This window comes from Nipponia nippon, unplaced genomic scaffold, assembly GCF_047370975.1.
Source record: "Nipponia nippon isolate SJK-2023a ecotype South Korea unplaced genomic scaffold, ASM4737097v1 scaffold_12, whole genome shotgun sequence".
Lineage (NCBI taxonomy): Eukaryota > Metazoa > Chordata > Aves > Pelecaniformes > Threskiornithidae > Nipponia > Nipponia nippon.
The window spans coordinates 12,935,787-12,956,575 of record NW_028262313.1 but is presented as its reverse complement, the minus strand read 5'-3'; the positions used below and the strand labels follow the sequence as shown (position 1 = coordinate 12,956,575).

Sequence of the window (20,789 nt, the reverse complement as noted above, 5' to 3'; positions counted from 1 at the left end):
GTGCGCAGGCTAACAGCCCTGCTAGTGCTTGCACACCTCCAGGGGCTGGCAGGGGCCAGGGGCTGTTCCCAGCAGAGACGTGATGGGGACTCTGTTTCGCGGGGGAAAAGACCCCAGGCGGGCAGCGAGGCGAGGCTCTGAGCGGCAGCTGGCGGTGCTCCCGTTCCACGTCTGGAAACGCGCCCCCCGCCGCGGCAGCGCCGGGCGCCGGCTGCTCGGCACCAAGCCGCTGCCGGGGCGGGGGCGCAGCCAGGCCGCGGCACCCGCACGGCGGCGCTGCCCGCGGGGCCGGCCCCGTCCCGCCCCCGGCCGCCTGGCTCCGCCCGGCGCCGCACGGCCCGCAGGCCTCCCCCCGCTGCCTCACGGGCGGAGCGTGCGGGCAGCCCACGGCGCTGCTGGAGCCGGGGCCGGGCCGCTCTGCTGGAGCCAGCGGAACCGGCTGCAGCTGCTGGCGGCGGCGGCCGAGCGGCGGCGGCGGCGGCCGGGCGACGGGATGACCCTCAAGTCGGGGCGCAGCGCCAGCGCCGGCAGCATGCGGACTGCGCTCTCCGACCTCTACCTGGAGCACCTCCTGCAGAACCGGGCCAAGCCCGAGGTGAGCGGCGGCGGGAGGGCAGCGCCTCCCGCCGGCCCCGACCCCCTCCCGCGGCGGCCCCGGCACCCCCAGGGAGAGCGCGCGCCTCTGCTCCCCCGGCCCCGCCGAGGCCGGGCAGGGAGCCCCGGGGTGCCCCCCTCCATCCCATGTCGCTTGTGCCCCTCCTTCCCCGCGGGCCCTTGGCCCAGCACCTTGCGCCCAGCTCAGGCCCGGCGTGGCGCCCCCGGGGTCCCCCTCCGTCCCGTCCCTCCCGCACACGCAGGGGGGACCAGGGCCCCTAGGGCAGAGACCCCGCGGTGGGCAGGAGGTGGGCATCCAGGTACGTGCCCTCTATGTGGCACTGCTGGTCCGCAGCACCCCAGGAGTGGGGCTCCTCGCTGGGGGATGTGGGGTGCCTTGGGGGAATGGTCAGCCAGCGTGGCCAGCACAGCATGGCCCGGCAGGGAAGGATGAGCTGGGTGGAGGGGAGGAAGGCTTCAGCATCCTGCCACGGAGGAGCTTGTGCTTGTTTTGCTGCAAAGTTGTAGCTGGTCTGAACTGGAACTGCCTGTCACATGAGCTGATTCAGCTGCTGAGCAACCTCCAGGTCCACAGCATGGGCTGGAGGGGGGGTGGTGGTGGGTCTTGGCCCCAGAGAAGGAAGATGCAACCAGCCCTTCTCACACCTACCCTGGAGCAGTGAGTGGGCCGGGGAGGCACACGCACCCCACCTCCAACGGAAGGAGAGCAGGCTGCACCAGCTGTCTTGGTTGTGCTGGGAGGGCTCCTTCTCCAGCCAGTGTCATTTGGGGTAGCTTGGGTGCAACCGGGAGAAGGTCAACAGTTCCCAGTGCTAAGCAGCTGGTGCTTTACTCCCAGCAGAGATTTTCGACTTTAAACAGGAGTCCCTGACGGAGCCATGGCACGACATGCCTGGGCTGAGGTTTCCTTGCAGCTGTGGGGAGCCTCTGAGAGCAGGGAGGAAATTTCCCTGAAGTGCTGTCCTTGGCCCATCCTGTTGGACACTACAGCATCCAAAAGAGTCTCATCAGATCTGTCCCACAGCAGTGATTCGTGCACTTTTTTTGGCTCAACCCTGTAAGAGTGCTTTAAAAAAAACCAAAAAAACGAAAAAAAGCTTTTAAAGCAAAGTGCCTGGATCAGGCAGCTGCCGAGAGGAGCTCTCCCATCCCTCTGCCTGCAGGATCCAGGCAGAGGGCCTGCCTGGCTGCAGGCAGAGCAGGGATAAATTGCCAGTGGCAGCAGGGCATGGAGAATGTAGGAGCTGGCCTACAGCTCCCTGGCGTTACAGTATGTTTATTCCAGTAGGGGTAAAGAGATGGTGAACCGGGATCTGCGTGGAGCCTTTTAAGAGGAGCTGTAATAGGGCTGGCACCCAACTGGGATTATGTGTCCTGAGCTTGCTCATGTGCTCGTGCATGCAGAGATGGTGCTGGCCCACGGTGGCTGTGGGCTGCACTGTGGGACAGTAGGGACAGGGCAGCAGCTCTCGGGAGGGGTGCTGGGTCTGGCTGGCTGCTCCTTGGCTGGAGTCAAACAGGGAGGCCAGGAGGTTTCTCTTCCCCATTTCCTCTGGCAGAGCCGCATGCTAGGAAGTGCCATGACGGCAGGGCACGCAAACCCTCAGCGAGTGGAAGCCGTGTCATTGCTAGAAAACAAGATGAAGTGGAGGAAGCTGCTTGCCCTCTTCCCTTGAGTCCCACCACATGCCTGCATATCTTTTCCTTATCTCCAAACTGGCAAATACACCTACCAAAGAGGTGTGGGCTTTATTCCTAGCTGTGCATCTGGTTGGCAGGGTGACCTTGGGTATCTCCCCTTATCAGCCGTGACTCAGTTCCCCAGCTGTAAAATGGGCAGTGAATGTGACCTTTGGGAGTGCGGTGGAGAAGAGGAGGGTACTTCTGGAGAGAGCTGAGCCTGAGGGTGCAGAGGGGATACTGTGTTTCCCTGTGGGCAGCAGTTCCTGGCATCCAACTGGTGCCAGCTCCAGAGCAGACCGAGGCCACAGTCCCTAGACACCAAATCCTGAAATGACCACAGGCAAAACTAGTGGTTGAAAGCTGAGCAAAACTTCTGGGCTTTACCCAAATGAAGTGGGGAGGGCTGGTTCCAACTTTTTCATCTGAAATGCGTTTTGCCACGTTCCAGTCTGTAACAGCTGCAGGGGAAAAGCCATTTTGCAGGGCTTGTTCTGGAAGGTGGGGATGGAACAGCTGGGCAGCATCTGAAGATTTCTTCTGTCAGTGTTGTGGTTTTACTGACTCTCCCTTGGAGGTGACCGGTTTCACAAACACATCTGGAAAGCTGCATCAGCCTTTCCTGGTGGGAAGATGGTGCCTCAGCAAAACCAACTGTGCTCCCTTGAAAATCTGTCCCTTCTCCATTGCAGCACTTCATGATCTGGAGTCAGTGTGAGGGCATGCAGAGCTGGCGGCATCTTCTGGCCTCCACGACTGTTTGTGTCCGTCCTATTTCTCTGTTCCCCTTCCCACTGTGACCTGTTGGTGTTGCTGCACCTCTTCCCAGTGTCAGCAATGTAATCCTGTTTGATTTAAGTGCTTTTTTTTCTTTTTTTTTTTATAAAAACTTGGATCATATTGCTGGAAGGGGTCTTGGGTGAGGTTGCTCTTGCAGTTGTGCTGGCAGACCTGAGAAGGCAGTGGCCCCCAGCAGAAGGCAGGGATTAATTACTTCTAAATGTCCACGTGGCTGTTGCTCTGGAGCCTGCTGGAGCAGCCCAAAAGCAACTCCCAAGCTCAATTTTTTTTTGCTAGTTTGCTCTTTTTACACATTGCTGTGTTTTTTAAGCTGTACTGAGACCATGATGCACGCATCTGCTGGACGGTGGGGAGGCGAGGTTGGAGCACTAGAAGGCGGGAGGAGAGTTTTCTGGGCCAGGACATCTGCACCAAACAGTGCCCAGCCTCCTTGCACACACCTACAGTGATTATAATGTGAGGGGTGATGATTCCTGGAGGGAGCTGGCATTTTGTTGCTCACTGTGGGCAGCAGAATGTGTCTCCCTGCCAGCTGAGAGAGCAATCCCAGGGGATCCCGGCTCCAGGGTTCCCTCCTGCATCCAAGCTGCTGTACTTTGGGGGCCCGCTTTGCAAAGCCAGCAGCATCTGACCTTTCTCCACATGCTTGCCAGGGAGCCCTGCTCTTCCAAGGCCACCTGATATTGAAGTCTCTTTGTTAGAGCAGCAAGGAGAGCCCAGGAACCAAACCACTAAACGTGCCCTTTGCACTAGGGTGCTGCTTTCCCCAAGTGCTGCTTCAGCCTCCTGCAAACAAGCTGCCCAGTTAATGTTTGATTTGCCCAGTGGCGTGCAGCCTGGCTGAGCCAGCACAGCAGCAGGAGCAACCCTGGCAGCCAGCACTAACCCTGCCAGGGGACAGGATGCCAAGCCCTGGGGTTCTCACCGAGGATTGCTCTACACTCACCAAATTCCCTCTTGGCAAACACTGCCCAGGGAGCTGGTGTCCTTCCCTCTGCCCCGGGATATGGGGCAGAAATCCAGAGTCTTGAGGGAAATGCAGGCAGGGAGCTGGGGTGCACCTCTGTGACCTGTGGAGCTGGTGGCTCCTCTGTGCATTGCCACCTGGAGAAGGATTTGTGCGTGAGGATTTGTACCCTTGCCACCCAGCTGCAAGGCACCCATAGGGCTGCTGAGTGCTGGGTGGGGCCAAGCAGCCCCAACTGGGGCTGTTCGGCCCTGCCCAGCACCCAGCAACCCTATTGCACAGCTCAGCCCCCCAGCCTCCTCGCCCCGTGTCTGCCGCAAGGCTGGCCCCAGCAGTGACTGAGCCCGGGGCTGTGCAGAACTGGCAGTGGCTGGTGGCCACAGAACCGGCTTTTAGCAGCACTGTCAGATGTTTCCTGCGGAGAAGTGCATAAGTAGGACGGTCTGGCCTGCTGCCAGCATGACTCGAAAGACTCTTGAGGTCACAGGCTATGCTGGGCCAAGCCAGCCGAGAGCATGGCAGTTGCCAGGAGAGTGCAGGGTAGGTTATCCAGCCGGCTGGCTCACGTGCATGGACTGCGAGAGCTGTGCACGTCTTCTGTCTCCGGCTTCTGGATGACCAACACTGGGGCTGGAACCTGCCACCCCATGAGTCCTGGTCCTCCTCGTGAGCTGGGTGTTTTCACATCCCCATCCACTGGCTTCCCAGTGTGGTCAGCAAAAGCCCACACCATCCCAGCATGGCTGTATTTGGGGCAGAGGGAGTTGCTGGAGGACCCTGCTGTGTTCAGAGCTGCCAGCAAATGGCTGGTGGCCATCCCCAGGCACAGCAGCCATCTCTGGTGACAAGGCTTGTTCTCTGGGAGTCGCCAGGGCGACAGAATTGGTGCTGCGTCAGCGTCAAGGGCTGGGTGTTTTTTCCAGCTCTCAGCAAAAAGCAAAGGTCAGGGCCAGGAGGCTCAGCTGGCAGGGGTGATGGGGACGGGAACTCCCAGCCCCTGGCGCGGACTGTGCTGTGTCCTGGGTCATTGGGCTCTGCTGAGCCTAGAGGTTTAAAGCCAGGGATTGCACGGTGTAATGCTTTCCCAAGGCCTGACCAAGATAAGTGTGATCTGTGCTGACTCAAACCACCTCACAGGCACTTTGACCTCAGGCAGGGCTGGAGAAGTTGCTCGTCTTCCTCTTCCTCCTCCCATCCACTGGCTCGGCAGAGCTGGGACAACCAGCAGAGAGCCAAGGGACAGCTCTAGGCACCTGCACTGCTGGATCTGACCCTCTGCCCTGCGAACGGCATGGTAGCAGCATGCTCTGCAGGGGCTGGCAGGCCAGGTTGGGGGGCTGTGAGTCGCTCTTCATTTCACCTCACGACTTCTTGGCCTGGGCGCTGCTCTGGGCTGGGATTCAGCCTCCTCATCCATGTTGAAGCTGTTGGCAGCCGGAGCCCACGTGGCTGCCTTTTTCCTCTGAGGAGGAGGTTGGTTGGCTCTTTTAGAAGTAGTTGGCTTAAAAATAAATCATGCATCTTCCCTGTCGCTGCAGCATGGGCACATGGCTCCCTGCGCCCTTCCCACCCTAGCCCAGCCCCGCCAGCGCCCTTTCATTGAGGCTGCAATGTGCCTCGGTGCTGGTCCGTCCCTCTCTGCTGGTGCCTCTCCCGCTGGCCTGGCTAGCCCTGGCTCTGCCGCCCCTTCCTTTGGCTCCCTCCCTGCTTTCGGCCGTTGCACGGGGCTGGACCACTGTCTCAGCCTGGCAGTACTTCAGCACGTCCCTACCAAAGCTAATTTTGTTGTGGTTTAGTGCTGTGGCTGCACTCCGCCAGCAAATGCTCTTCACCTCAGTTGCACCTGCATGAACCTCCCCACAGCCTGGCTGGATCTCGCCCCTTGGCAGCATGGGGCTGCAGCCTCTTCTCCGCTCCAGGCCAGGTGCCTGAGGTGGGTGAGAGCAAGCCGGGGTGGCGGGGTCAGGCTGCTGCTTCCCCAGCTGCTGGCACAGAGCCCCAGGGCCCAGTGCTCGGTCGGGTGCTGGCAAGTCGGCGTGCAGCAGGGAGAGGTGTTGGCTCTGCCTGGCTGGGCGTGTTGTATCGCGTCGCTGATGCGGGACTAAAGCCAGCGAGGACCTTGCTGGGAGTCCCTGCAGGTTTGCTGGCTGTGCCTCACAAGCAGAGATGGTGCAAGCTGCAAACTGGGCAGCAAAGCCAGCAGTCTGGTGTGGAGTGGGGCAGCCAGGAGGGTTTACTTTGGCTTGTGGGCTAGCATGGGGATTTGAGCATGCTGACAAGGTGGGCAGGGGCAGCAGATCAAAGCTGGCCTGGGTTTTGCTGGGCCAGTACCAATTTGGGAGAGGCTCGAGGGAAGTCCACTGTACTTGGGGCCAAACTGGCACGTCTGCAAGCTGTGTGGGGACGTTGCCCAGTGTGCCTGAGAGGTTTAACAGGACTGTGCCAGGCCTTCTCAGACTAGGAGCTGGCCGCTCACTTTGCAGTGTCCCTGCTGCATGGCAGGGCAGATTTGGAGGTCTCTGCTTGGGACCCCATGCACTCTTCACCTGCCCCAGTGCCAGCACCTGCTGGAGACGAAGAACAGAGTTTTCCCCATGGCTGAAAGCCCCCACTTGGCTTCGTAGTGCTGGCCAGCACAAACTAGCCTGTAGCTGCGAGCTGGGGAGGGGAACAGGGAGTTTCTAGCTGGCTTGGGAGCACGTTGCCTTCAGTGCCTGGATGTGGATGTGGCTCTGCACCGTGTTGGTTGCCCATTGACGTAAATGAGGAAAGGTTGACCTTGCAAACTGAGCAAGAGCAGAGCCTGGCCCCAGTTCTCAGGGGTGAGTCCCAAATTGCTCCGTTCACTCGGTGCAGCTGTCCTGGGCTTTATGCTTTGCTGCTGTGACACACAAGTAGTGTTTGGGACTCATTGCTGCAGAAGATGATCAGCTGTGGACTCTTTTGGCTTCTGCTACCTGTAGCTTTTCCAAAGTTTTCTTACCTCCTGAGTTTCCCAGGCTGGAAAACTGCAGATCAAGCCCACACCCACATCTTCAAGGGTGAAGCTCTTTCGGTCTTTTTCTTTTCTTGCTCTTACTGTCCTGTCCTCTAGCACATGGGTCTCTCCTCCCCCTGTGCCCCATCTGCACCCCAGGCACCCTAATACAGTGGAGTAGCTCAGCCGCACAGCGAGGAGCCAGCACTCCCAGGCCTCGTTCAGGTGGAGCCCCTAAACCCCAGTCTTTGTTTTGCCCCGACAGGCCATCACTCAGTCCCCGAACACCATGACTGAGGACATTTATACCAATGGCTCAGCAACTCTGGGCAGCCCCTCCCACAGCAATGGCCGTGAGGTGCGGAAGATACGCCTTGTCCAGTTCGAGAAGGTCACAGAGGAGCCCATGGTGAGAGCTGGCAAGATCCTAAAGCCTAATGACACCCGGGGGGAGGAGGGGCAGGTAGAGCCGTGCCAACAGGCTGGCCTCGGGGAAAGCAAGAGATCGCTGGAGACCTTGGCCACAGGAAGAGGGTGCTGGATCCTGCCTCCTGCCTGGGGACCTGGAGCAAGCCCCATCAAAGGTGGTGATGCTTGTGCCAAGAGGAGCTGCAGCAGGCTGGGCTGGCCAAGCAGGGGGCTTCCCCCCAGCCACTGCGCAGCCCACCGTGGACATGGGCCTGGAGAGGACTTTGCTGAGAATGCGGGAGCTCTCCCCTCCAGCGAGCAGTAATGGATTTTCCTGTCTTCCAGGGAATCACACTGAAGCTCAACGACAAGCAGAGCTGCATGGTGGCCAGGATCTTCCACGGGGGCATGATTCACAGACAAGGTAATGAGGCCCTTGTAGAGGCAGTGTATGGGGTGCACGTCTGCAGCTGGTTTCTTTTTGTGCAGAGATAAGGCAGCCCCCCAGCACTGCTGGCTTTCCCCTGTGATGTGGACGTCTGTGTCCGTTCCTCCACTAGGAATATGTCAGGAACTCAGGACTTGCTGGTCTCTCTGCATGGTTGTCATGTTAATACACTGGAGGCTTTAGGAAGCAATGAAGGGTTGCAGGAAGGGCTCTCCCAAAAAGGAACTCGAGACCGTCTGTCTCCGTCTCATGATAGGGTCACTGTAACAAAAGATGGATCATACCCCAGAGACTGTGGGGGAAGCTCTTCCCATTCCTAAAGTGCACAGGTGGCACAGGCTTGCTGTGGATTGGCTCTGCAGACCAGAAGAAGGTGCCAAAAGAAATAAATAGGGGCTATTTTCTGGTTTTGGGTCTTGCCAAGGGGGCATGGAAATGAGATGTTTTGTGCTTAGAAGAAGAGGCCCCCTTTTCCAGCCTTGGATCCAAGTGGGAAGTCTGAGCTTACCCCTGCCAAAATAACCCAGGAGCCATTCCAATAACGTTACTGGAGCCTGATTTATAGCAGTATATCTGAGGCTGTGATCTGGCTGGGTATATAAACTGAAAACACACAAAGTCAAGAATGCTTGTGTTAAAGGCTCTGTAAGGAGGCTGTCATTTGGCTTCAGGTGAGGTGCTTGGGGTTGGGTTTGAATAACTCTGAAACAGGTGCTTTGACCAGTCTAAAGCGCTGAAGGACACAGAGTGGAAAGCAACCTGGTGACCTTCAGGCTGGATGAAGTGTGTGTATTTGGTGGAGGGGGAAGAATTCATTCCCCTTGTGCTTTAGTCCCATGTGCTTAGGTGACGTGTGGCTCCACAAGCATTGCCCAGGCAAACACCAGTGTCCTGGCCACAGCTTGCCCAGGAGATCAGGACGCTAGTGGAGCTGTGTAGTTTGGGTTTGGTGAGCAGCTCTTGTCCGGTCTTGCATTTTCACGTTTCTCCTGTTGCTGGCAGGCTCCCTTCATGTGGGTGATGAAATCATAGAAATCAATGGGCAGAGTGTGAGCAACCACTCAGTTGACCAGCTGCAGAAGATGCTGGTAGGTATTTGTGTTTGGCAGGGCTGTTCCCCGGGAGGGACCCCTTTGGCCTGCAGATATGCATGCTGGCTGAGCATTCACCCCCTCCTAGATACCAGAGCCAACAGACAGCTGCCTGCAGCAGTGTGATGCAGCAGGAGCCAGGGACACTGTGCTGAGGTGCTGTAATACAGCCAAGCACTGGGTCTCTTTATGCAGCCTTGGTGGTATGTGCTTGCTGCTTGTTTCTGGCCTCCCCGAGAGCAGCAGCGAAGGCTGTTGGCTGGGTCTCTGACATCTGCTGATGTGCGTGGGGCTTGGAAACCACCTCTGCTTGCCAAGGTTGGTGTGCAACTCCAGTCCAGAGTCTGCCTGCTCTTGTGGACCTGAGCTGCTCCTGCAGGTCACCCTGATGCCATTTTCCTGCTGCTGAGGTCACGGTGATCCTGCCAGGCCCTTGCTAGAGACAGCTTTGGACAGGGTCTTAGACCTGCCTTGGGTTCACACACTGAGGCCATCCTGATCCACGCCCAACATGTGGGACCTGGCCAGAGCGAGGTGGCGGTGGTGCTGAGGACACCTACCAGCAGCCTAAGCAGGAGGCCTGGCCCTGCTGCAGTGCCATGGTCCTCTCCTGCCTGGTGGCAGGACTTCTCTGCTCCAGACAGTGGGACCAACGGGGAGCTTGTCTTTGTCTGCCTCCTGAGAAGGGCAGTTGGCCCAGGAGGCCCCTCCAAGCCTCCAAATGTGGTTGTCCCAACAGGACCACGTAGGTCTTGTAAAGCACGTGGAGCAGCAGTGCATCTGGCCTGTGGCAAGCAAGGGAGTGCTGTGCCTCTAATGTCACCAGGAGGGCAGGAGCAAGAGTGGGGGGAGAAGGGGACAGGTGGAGAGGACCTGGCAGAACCAGCCTCTCCTCACTGGGGCAGCCAGGCTGGAGATAATACAAATCTCCATGTTCATTCTGGTGATGCTTAGCAGTGCCCACAGCCAGCCCCTTGTTGGGGGTGTTGGTGTCCCCCCACGGGGACGGGACAAGCATGGCAAAGCTATGCTGCCATGGCTCTTAGCCCAGCCCCAGCAGAGCTGTTTCTGACCGGGCTGTGGTGTCCCCCAGCATCACAGCACGGCTGGGAGCACCCAGGAGCCTTGGCTTTGTGGGTCCTGGCACTCAGCAGCTCCCTGCACAGGTTGCTGCTGTCAGGCTGCCTCCAGGCACCACCTCCTCCAACTCTTCTTTCTTCCCTTCCTTTGTTCACTAGAAAGAAACCAAGGGGATGGTCTCAATAAAAGTAATTCCCAACCAACAAAGCCGCCTCCCTGCTCTCCAGGTAAGTGCAGCCTCCAGACCCATAGGCTGTGCCGGGACATGGCTGTGGGGCCAGGTGGGACCAGAGCAAACCATGGGGGACTGGTGCTGGGGAGAGAGCTGTGCTGAGCCAGGGGAAGGACAAGGGGATGGCTGCCTGGTCACCTTGCTTGAGGTGCTGGAGGATGAAGGGACCTGTCCTGCACTTACATCACTGCAAACGAGCAGATTTTGCCCCTGTGTGGATGTGTTTACTCAGTGTGTATGTAGGAACACAGGCCTGGGGTGCCTGAGACACAGTGGTACATGTGTGCAGTGTTTGGTGATGGGAGGGCAGCGGTGTGTGCACACCAGGAAGCACAAGAGTTTCCTGCCACCTTCAGAGCTGCGGCTGTTAGAGCCATATCCCCGTTGCAGGACCACAGCAGCACCTCCAGGTACAGCAGCAGGCTCTCGCTGCTCCCCGCCATCACTGATGTCTGGTGCATCAGCCACAAGGAGGATGATGTAGGTCCGGATGCTGCCAGCACACTTGTGAGCAGTGAGTGGGAGGAAGGAAGCAGCAGGGGAGAGGAAGGCGGCTCCTCGGGCCTGCTGCCACTGCCAGGGTGGGGGTGACGTGCTGTGGCAGGGGGTGGCACCTAGCTGGCTTTGCCTTTGAAGTCCTGCTGTGGCCAAAATACTCAGGATAGTGGGGAGGGCTGGCTCCTCTGCCAAGACTTCAGTGCTTGGTGCCTGGGATGCTGTCCTGTCTCTGGGTGCAGGAGCCAACCCCAGTGCAGCCCCCACATCGTGGACAGGCAGGAGTGGGAGAGGAGCTCGGAGGCAGAAGGTGGGGGCTGGATGGTGCTGGGATGGGGCTGAGGGAGCCCATGTCACCCTCCTTCCTTACCTGGAGAAGCAGAAGTCTCTGAACGTGGTGGCAAGTGAAAACTGTCTCTGTTTCTTGCTAAGCCCATGCTGTCCCCATTCCAGCTCAACCAGCCTTGCATGTGTTTTGTTTATTAAACGCTGGCCCATGTCTGCCCTTCCCTGCTGTCCATCTGTCCTCCCTGGCCTGACCCAGCCAGCTCACTGCCAGGGTAAAAGTTACCTCTGAGAAAAAGAACACAGTTGCATTTGGAGCTGGCCCTTTGCAGTCCGTGGGTGATGCCTGGAGCTGTCTGATGCTAACTCCTGATTGGTATAAGGGAGGGTCTTTCCAAACGTGACCTGGCTATGTCTGGCTTGGGGTATCAGGGCTGCGGGAGCAGAGGGCTCCAGGCAGGTGCCTGGGCAGTGCTTGTTGTGTGTGTTTGTGCTGATGGCCAGCTTCCTGCTGCCAGAGAGTGCTTTCAAAGCAAGCATCAGTCCTCATCCTGAAAGGAGATTCCGGTTTTATTGTCTTCCATTGTGAGAGATCCCATGTCACAGCTTGATCCATATGGATCTGCTTTTCTGGCAGTGAAAGGGAACCACATTCATGTCCTGCTGGCCCTGTGCCTCCAGCAGCACTGCTGAAGGAGGACATACTGTGGGAAATTGTTTTAATGTGGACCAAGGACAGCATGGTCTACCCTACCCAGGGAGGATGACTTTCCAGGCCCTGCTTATCACATCTGAGGACAGGACATAGGCATCACCCCACATCAGTCCGTTTGCCCGCTTGCTATGTGTTGCATTTCTGGGATCAATAACTTGATAGGGTTGTGCTCAGGGGAAGCTTGCATTAGCACAAGCATGAGGCTGGGTCTGATGGTGCTGCTTCCCCTGTAGAAGGATATCCTGCTGGTGGCATAACTGCTGGGCAGCCCCAGGCATGCCACCAGCTCGGGGCCCAGCACCCTCCTGAGTGATCACCGAAGTCTCAAACAATGGGGAGCAACCATGACTTGTGGGCGAGCCTGCAGGACTTTGCAGCATGACTGGGGGCTCCAGCAGCCTCAGGCGCACAGGGCAAAAAAAAATACAGGAGGGGAACAAGGGCAATGTGAGGTCTATGCTAAGCCACCTTAGCTTAGCTTTAGGTTCCTAAACCCTGCCATTCACACCCCATCCTCCATATCCTGCCTTGGCTTTGCCCCTAACCTAGTCCTGACCTGGTCCTGATCTTGCTGGGTATGCTGGCCAGAGACAAATTGCAGCTGCAGCAGCGTTTCAGACAAGAAACCATTCATCCAGGCACCAAGAGCAAGCGGCAGCACAGAACACGCTGGGTGAACGTGTGGTGTGCCCTCCTCCCAAGGATAGGTGACTCTCATCCATCCTGTTGCTCTCTGAAGGTCTGTTCTTCCTGAACAGCCTTCCTGGAAAACAAGGTCCGTGTGCGAAAGCCACATGCCATTTCTCTCCTGACCTTTGCAAAGCTGCTTGGAGGCAGCGAGAGTCCAGGGGCACCTGGCTGCCTGCTGGCTTCAGGAGGTCTTGAGGCCGGGGCAGGCAGCAGGGTGGGCTGTCCTGGTGGGAGCAGGCGCTGTAGACTCCCTCCCAAAGAGCTGAGCGAGCAGAAGGGACAAAGGCCACTTTCTCACGCCTTCCTGGTCCCCAGGGCTTCCCCAGCCCCAGGAGGGTGGCACAGTGACCTGGGAAGCAGCAGCAGCTCATTTCCAGTTGCAGCTGTGATGAACATAACATTGCGAGAGTAGCTGAAGAGGCCTGGACAGACCCAGGCAGGGGTGGACATGACACCGTAGCCTTGGCTCCAGAAGGCCCTGTGCCATGCAGGGGACTGCCCAGTGCTGGGGAGAGGTCAGGGCACAGCAGCTGGGGATAGAGACATGGCCTTCCGTGGGGTCCCTAGGACATAGGATTGCAGGGCGCACCGTTGTGATGGCTCCTCTGTGCTCACCCCATTGCAGACCCCAGTTGCTGTGCACAGTGTTGGTCCAGGTGGTGAGACTCATCTCCAGCTAGCTTGGCTCACCAGCACTGTGCAGCACCCAGAGCCTACAGGTGGGCTACATGTCAGGGTTCAAGCACCAGCTGCGGGGCATGCAGGCCTGCCTAGAAGCAGCAGACATTTCACTGGCTCCTAGTAGGGCCAAGATGCCATCCTCCTCCCTCCCCCACCCAGCACTGCAGCTCCATGCCCAAGAGCTTCCCCCAAGGCTTTGTGCATCTCCTTTCTCCCCATGCAGCCTCGTGGGGCCTGGAAAGGAAGAGGGGTCCCTCCTGGAGCAGGGACCGTGGTGTGCCTGGAGCCAGCTCTGCAGTCACTGCCAGGGGATGCAATGTGAGGCTGGGAGCTGAACATGACCAAGTTCAGCCACCCTGCATGGCCATGCTGACTCCAGCCCACTCTCTCTTTTGCAGATGTTCATGAGGGCACAGTTTGACTACGACCCCAAAAAAGACAACCTGATCCCCTGCAAGGAAGCAGGGCTGAAGTTTCAGACCGGCGACGTGATTCAAATCATAAACAAGGACGACAGCAACTGGTGGCAGGGCCGGGTGGAGGGCTCCTGCACTGAGTCCGCGGGACTCATCCCTTCTCCGGAGCTGCAGGAGTGGTAGGTCCCTGGATTTGGCCAGAAGGGCTGGATCTGGGAGTGGAGGTGGGAACAGTGACCAGGTCTACCAGGAGTGTGACCATGTTGGGTAACACCAGAGTCACTGCTGGGAAAAGGAGGCAAATGTCCCCTTCATCTGCTGCACGGTGAGCCTTTACCTGTCCCAGCAGCCACCCTGCTCCTATTGCCCTTGCATGTCTGAGGGACAATCCCACTGCTCCCCCAGGGATTAGAGTGTACCATGGTGGTGTCCTCCTCTCTCTGCAGGCGTGTGGCGAGCGTCACCCAGTCCAGTCAGAGCGAATCCCCGAGCTGTAGCCCCTTTGGGAAGAAGAAGAAGTGCAAAGATAAATACCTGGCCAAGCACAGCTCAAGTAAGTGTGAGTAGGGCAATGGGCTCTATCCCCAGCCTTGGCCATCACTCCTGCCTCTGGGCAGGGGCAGGTCTGTCCTCCATGGGAGTCAGACCAAACAGCCCAGCTGTGTTGGCAGTGGGGCCTCGGGAGGATACTCTACAGCTGTCAGCTTTTTTGAGTCCCTTCTCCAAAGTCGTCATACCCCTCAGGTGGCCACAGCTGTGTCCCCATGCAGCTCTGTAGCAGCACACAAGGCCAGGGCTGGCTCACGTGGGAGCCAGGCACTGAGCTCCTCTGCTCTTCTACAGTGACAATCCCTGGCACTCATGGCCCCAAGCTCCTTGGGAGGTCGGGCTCCTGGGCCCTCAAACTTCGCAGGCTGCTGAATGCAGGGCAGGCAGTGGCCTTGCTGCTGCACAGTAATTAGGGAGCAGCCCAAACTGCTTCCCACAGCTGCCAAGCCATGTCCCTGGTGGGCCAGAGAGCCTGCCCCTCAGCCGCCTGTGCAAACACCCCATGCTAAGCATGCCCTGGGCCGGCAAAGGCGGGTGCCTGAGGACATGCTGGCTCCTAGCCCGGCCTGCAGCTCAAACCAGTAACAAACAAGGCCGTAAATCAGCAAGATAAATAAAGCTCCCCCAGCAACAAGCTCCCTGCAACATCCTGCTGCCTCCCCACCCTGCTCCCAGGTCCTACTGTCCTGAGCAGAATTACTGCGCAAGAGCAACCGTGGCTTCTTTGGCAGCTGCTGGTCCAGCTCCCCAGCACCCCGTCTACACCTCACATGCTGCTTGCTGCTGAGGCTGCTGCCCTTTTCCCCAAGCAGCCAAACAGGGACAAGCTCCCAACCCAGTCCTGATCGCTCCCTCCTTTTGCCTGAGGACCTGGCTCTGACCACTTGCTGTCTCGTTTTTCCTCCACCCTAGTTTTTGATCAGCTGGATGTGGTTTCATATGAGGAGGTGGTGAGGCTGCCTGCCTTCAAGAGGAAGACTCTGGTGCTCATCGGTAGGTCCTGCCCCAGGCATCTTCTGCAGCACAGGGGCTGCCTGTGGTGGGTCCCGGGGGAACTAGGACTGGACAGGGGCTGGGGCAGCACTGCCCTTCAAAACCTACTAAGCTCTGGGGAGCATTTTTTCTGCCTGCAGCGGTCACCAAGCAGGCTGACCTCCTCCATGCAGTATTCTGCATGGTCTGGCACCTGCACTGTGATGCTGAGTTAGAGTTAATTCAGGAGTTTCCAGCTCCTAAGTATGGATAATTTTTATTAAAAGCAGCGCTGGTCTGTGCAGCTGCACCAAAGCAAGCACTCTCATGCTGCGGGTGCTGAGCACTTGTTGGTGGACCCCATGGGCATGGGCAGCCCATGCAGCCGAGCCATGCTGGCTGCTCAGCAGGCACCGGTTCCACCTCTGCCTCCAGCAGGGACTGGAGGTGAGCGTGCCCAAGGCAGGGAGAGCCTCTTCCAGGGCTGGTAGACACCACGGACCAGCTCAGGAAGCAGATCCTGGGCAAGGCCCCAGGATCTCTGCACCTTTCCTCAGACCCAGAGCTGCAGAGGGGTCCCAGTATCTTGTGCCAGGCTTCTTTGAGCCCAGCTCCAACATCCATCCGTCCTTCTCTGCAGGGGCCAGCGGCGTGGGCCGTAGCCACATCAAGAATGCTCTGCTCAGCAACAACCCGGAGAAGTTCATGTACCCACCCCCATGTAAGTACCCAGCCAGGGTGCGCAGCACAGGGCACGTTTCCTATCACCTCCTTGAGCCAGGACCTTCTGACAGCAGATTAGAAGTGGGAAAATGTTCCTCCAGTGCTACCAAGCCCTCGATGTCAGAGGCCACCACACAGGGCACTGTAGGGCCTCCCTGCCTGCTGTCCCATGGGCTGAACCTACCCACAGATGGCTGCAGGGCTGCTACCGCCCACATTGCAGAGACACCTCACTCTTCACATCCCAGTGGCTGAGTTCCTCGGGCTGGCTGAGTTCCCTACTTGTCCCAAGCAGGAAGGAGTTAAAAGGGGATTAGTACAGCCTAGTCTTGAGGTACACAGGTCCTCCATGCCCTAGCCCCATGCTCAGAAAGGGAAAGCAAGACGCCCAGGTCACGCAGAGCAGAGGCTGCCCACTCCACTCTGTTCCCCAGTCCTTCTGGGGGCTAGTGCTCACCATCTCCCTCCCTTCCCAGACACCACACGCCCCCAGAAGAAGAATGAGGTGGATGGGAAGGACTACTACTTTGTCTCCACCGAGGAAATGACCCGGGACATCTCAGCCAATGAGTTCCTGGAGTTTGGAAGCTACCAGGGAAACATGTTTGGCACCAAGTTTGAAACAGTGCACAAGATCCACCAGCAGGACAAAGTCGCTATTTTGGACATTGAGCCCCAGGTAGGGAGCAGGGGAAGGGGTGGGCAGGCTGGGGCTGCCACAGGTTGAACTAACCGTGTGCTGGCTGTGAATGTCCCTGTCTTCCCTGCTGCACTGCCCACCCACTCTTCCCAAAGGAAAAAGCCAGGGAGTGCTGGGGTGGCATTTCCATTCCCAAGACATGGGTGCAGTGAGGGTATTCCCCATCACAACATGCACCTGGCTGTGACAGCAGGGCCAGGCTGCCGTGGCAGTGGGGGTGCAGGGCCAGCACAGGCCCCACACAGGGACCCTTTGCCCTCTCCAACACCAAGCATGGGGGTGCTGCTTTGCAAAGTGGCATTTGTGTCCAGTAGCCAGCCCAGAGCAGGGCTGGGGATGCCCTTACATCCTCCCCCATGAGGTGCAGGGGAAGCCATGCTGGGACCCCTGCTCCAGCTTCACCCAGCTGCCCCCACATCACCTGACTACCCCCAGCCTCAGGAATCCACCTAGAGAGCCTATGGCCCCAGGCAAGGGGTGGCCCCTTTAGCCCACCACTGCATCACCGGCACCATCAAACCCTGGCTGGGGGGCAGCATGGGGTAGTGGGGGACAGCTCCCACGCTGAGGAATGGCCACACTCTGGTAACTACACCCCTCTCTCCACAGACCCTGAAGATCGTCCGCACGGCCGAGCTCTCCCCGTTCATAGTCTTCATTGCCCCAACAGACAAGGCAGAGCAGGTGGGTGGCAGGGCGCCAAGGCAGAGTCCCTCTCTGGCTGGGCTTGCCTGCCCACAGCGGGGGGGGGGGGGGGGGGGGCGGGGGGCCTGCTGCAGCAGCCTGGGGCTCTCTTCCTGCTCCGCATCAGCTTCTTCCCATCTGCATTCGTCTTTGTGGTCCAGGAGAGTAGGGCAACTTCCTCAGCCCAGACCTGAGAAACAACAATTGGCAATTCCTGCAGCCATAGACTCTCTCCCAGATTGACAACCCCCAGCAACCATCATCCCTGCAGCGTAATCAGTCACTAACATGTAGTGGGGCACACAGCCCAGCACCCAGGGCCATCTCCAGCTGCAGTAGTGCTGCAGACCAGGAACATTTACCCTGCCATCAGCTATGCAAATGGGACACACAAACAGCTCTTCCTTTCATTCTTTGCCTCATTAAGATGCTCATCTCTCCAAAATGAGGATGAAAGCAGCACTGATACTGCAGTTAACTCATGCAGTGCCAAGCATTGCTAGGCTGGCAGCCACATGCTGCCATTTCCTGGGAAGCCCCTGACGAAGGGAGCAGTGCTGCCTGCTCTGCCCTGCTGCAGCCTGGACCAGCTCCCCCGAGCGCTAACCTCTGCAGGGAGATGGGAAGTGATAGCAGAACAGGGAAACACAGAGCTGTGCTCCTCCTGGACTCGGGGCCAGCCAAGGCCACCTCTCCCAACCTATTAACTTGGGGGTTGTAAAGCTTAAAGATACAGATAGCTTGCAGGTAGGACATTTATGCAGCCTTCAGAGCAAGCACTGCATGGGCATTTAGAGGCACATTAACCTGCAGAGGATTGTAAAGCCAGATGCGGCAAGCTGGGGGCAAGCGTCAGGGCAGAAAGGGCAGTTAGGCAGCCTGTTACCCCTACCTCCATACCCCATCACCCACCGCTGCCTCCAGGCAGGGGAATTAATTCCTGACGCAGTGGGCAGGGCCCGCCCCGCTGGTGCAGGTACTATATATAGCTAGCTGCTGCAGCTCAGGTAACTGCTTACTAGAAGGGATGCAGCAGAGCCAAGATGTCACCCAGCAGAGCTCACATGACCCAGGCAAACTGCTTATTGCTCTCCCCTCTCCACCCCCAAGAACTGCCTGGCAACACACAGCAGAGCTGCAGTGAGCACAGCACCCCAAGCTCATGCTCCCCCCCAGGGACAGAAGCAGGGAGCCGCCTGCGTTTCAAGATCCATTAGGGAGATCTGTGGAAATCGGTCTGGACTTTGCTGTTAAGGGCACAGGTGCCCGCAGGGACACGCTCCTGGGGTGCCCCTGCTAGCTGGGGAGCTGTGCCCACTAGCCACACAGGCAGGAGCAGGCAGGCAGCTTTGTTTTTACGATGAAGAAATTTAACTCTATCCCAGCCAAAACCAGTAGAGGAAGGCTGGTACAGCTCTGCCAGCCAGCGCTGTTCTGGTCAAAAGCCAGTGGGAAGGGACCATCCTGCAGGGATCCTACCTGGAAACCAGCCTTAGGCCTTGAGCTGGCTACACTGCATAGCGTAGCAATGAGCAGCCTGCTGCTTGGTGAACTTTCTCCTCCCAGGGAGCTGCCACAAAGCATTTTAAAGAATACAAGACCAAGCAGGTCTAGCCTCACTCTAGCAGGTAACCTGATGCTCCCAGCATTGCATAAAAGTCCAGCAAAACCCCCAGACGTGCACTCCCAGAGATCGCACAACAGCTCCCAGCTTGTCAGACAAGCTGCAGGGATGCTCTGATACTTAGCAACCACTTGAGTTGTTTTGGTGGTGGGAGGGAGTTTCCCTGTTGGGGTGGGCTGTGAAATTCCCCTCCTCCCCAGCCTCCTGAGCACTCTCTCCCATTTCTTGCAGTCAGAGGCTTTGCAGCAGCTCCGGAAGGATTCAGAGAGTATCCGGAGCCGATATGCACACTACTTTGACCTCTCACTGGTCAACAACGGGGTGGAAGAAAGCCTCCAGCTGCTGCAGGAGGCCTTTGAGCAGGCCTGCAGCTCTCCACAGTGGGTGCCTGTCTCCTGGGTCTACTGAGGGGGCATCTGAGCCCAGCTGCTTCCCATCAACCATCCTGCAGCCATGGGGAGAAACCTACTCCTCAGCTTCCCCTGATCCACACACAGCCCAGCACAACTCCCTTCCTCTGCTGCTCCACGGACATGGTCTCAATTGGTTGACACACACACACACGCAGGGTCTCTGGATGTCCTCTCCCAGGGGAACACAGGACAGGGGCTGCCCAGGGGACAGCTGCCTCCCGGGGCACTGCAATGCAGTGAGAAGTTAGTGGCTACAGCAGAGCCCAGGACATTCTGTTAGTTCAGAGCACAACTCCCCGCCTCACAGGGCAAGGAAAAGCACAGTCCTGCTGTAGCACCTGGCCGATCTTCTCAGCATCAGTCCCAAGGGAAGTGGTAGAGCAGGGGCTTTCCAGGCAGATGTCCCCTGCCATCGCAGGAGTGCACACTGCGCCACAAACACCTGAAAAGCCTGGCTGGTGTCTGCGAGGCGTCAAGGAAGCCCACAGCTTAGGAGGCTTCACACAGACCACACCAGAGCTCCTACATCCAAGGGTTTCCCCTCACAAATGGGGAAGAGCAGAAAAGGGCGAGCATGGATTTGACGGAAGTGGCATGGAGCACACCACCCCCAGGCAGGCCTCACCCCGTGTTCCGAGGTTGGAGTTTGATTCACCCTGTGCAACTGTAGTTCTAAAAACTCACTGTATTTAAAATCTCACCGCACAGCTTGGATTGTTTCCGCCTGGCAGGAGAAACTTGGCAGCAGCTGAGGAAGTCCCACAGACCAAACCCCAGAGGGACAGTTCAATGGGTAAATTAGATCCAGCCACAAGTATGTTGCATGCAGTAGAAAGTGTCTCTACAAAGATCATCCAGGCATGCCTTCCAGAGTTTAGGGTGTCTCACACATTGTATGCAAACATAAAAGCCACCCACACAAAGGGGTTCCTTCTTCTGCAGGAGTGTACTGATGCACAAGCCCCACCATGACCATGTCCGGGAAGCATCACCATGGCTCCTGGGCAAACCATAGCCATCATTTAGGTGAAAGAATCTCATTTGTGTGTTCAGCAGTCAGCTAGGGGAAAGGGGAAGGGGATTAAGAAGTCTTGCGCAATTTTTTAGGGATGCCAAAAATAAAATCTGTTGATGTGCAATAGGGACCTTCGTTCTGATCCACTGCAGGGAAACAATGAGCAGCAATAAATGTGCTGAAACACTGCTGTGACTGGTGTTTTACCTCTGAGGCTGAGCACTTGCTCACAGCTGGAAGCCTGTTCCCACCTCTCCGACCCTAACACACTCGAGGTTAGGCAGGCCAGGACCAAACAGTCCCTCCAGCCACCATCGGGCCTCTCCAGCAGCTCACTCCAGCACAAGCAAAGGAGGAAAGAGAACACCCAGCTTCCAAGCACATGTCCCATTGGGTTTTACCAAAGCGGAGGGCGGCCCCTAAACACCTGTGAAGTCCTGACCAGCAACAAAGGCCCCTCTAGGGATGGTCCATGTCAACATGACCACTTCTCTGCACCAGCAGCTGCTTCAGGAGAGCAGCACTAAG

The 20,789-nt window shown here is 57.9% G+C and overlaps 1 protein-coding gene across 2 annotated transcripts; it reads left to right on the top strand.

Annotated features, from left to right (window-relative positions):
- Positions 1-329: 329 nt before the first annotated feature.
- On the top strand, positions 330-20,449 carry MPP1 (MAGUK p55 scaffold protein 1). 2 transcript variants are annotated; one of them, XM_087748798.1, is made up of 12 exons: positions 332-595; positions 7,306-7,449; positions 7,794-7,872; positions 8,899-8,984; positions 10,226-10,294; positions 13,564-13,760; positions 14,028-14,134; positions 15,043-15,123; positions 15,743-15,823; positions 16,302-16,504; positions 17,135-17,209; positions 19,065-20,449. In XM_087748798.1, the coding sequence occupies exons 1-12, from the start codon at positions 494-496 to the stop codon at positions 19,239-19,241; spliced, it is 1,401 nt and encodes a 466-aa protein (XP_087604924.1). In that variant the 5' UTR covers positions 332-493; the 3' UTR covers positions 19,242-20,449. The 2 variants fall into 2 exon arrangements, with proteins under 2 accessions (XP_087604925.1, XP_087604924.1); XM_087748799.1 differs by lacking the exon at positions 10,226-10,294 and having other exon boundaries at positions 330-595.
- Positions 20,450-20,789: the final 340 nt, after the last annotated feature.

Excerpts from the sequence above, each read along its gene's own strand:
- MPP1 (XM_087748798.1), top strand. The coding sequence starts at position 494 with ATGACCCTCAAGTCGGGGCGCAGCGCCAGCGCCGGCAGCATGCGGACT. Across the intron at positions 15,824-16,301 it reads GTTCATGTACCCACCCCCAT|ACACCACACGCCCCCAGAAG; the intron begins GTAAGTACCCAG and ends CTCCCTTCCCAG. Across the intron at positions 17,210-19,064 it reads CAACAGACAAGGCAGAGCAG|TCAGAGGCTTTGCAGCAGCT; the intron begins GTGGGTGGCAGG and ends CATTTCTTGCAG.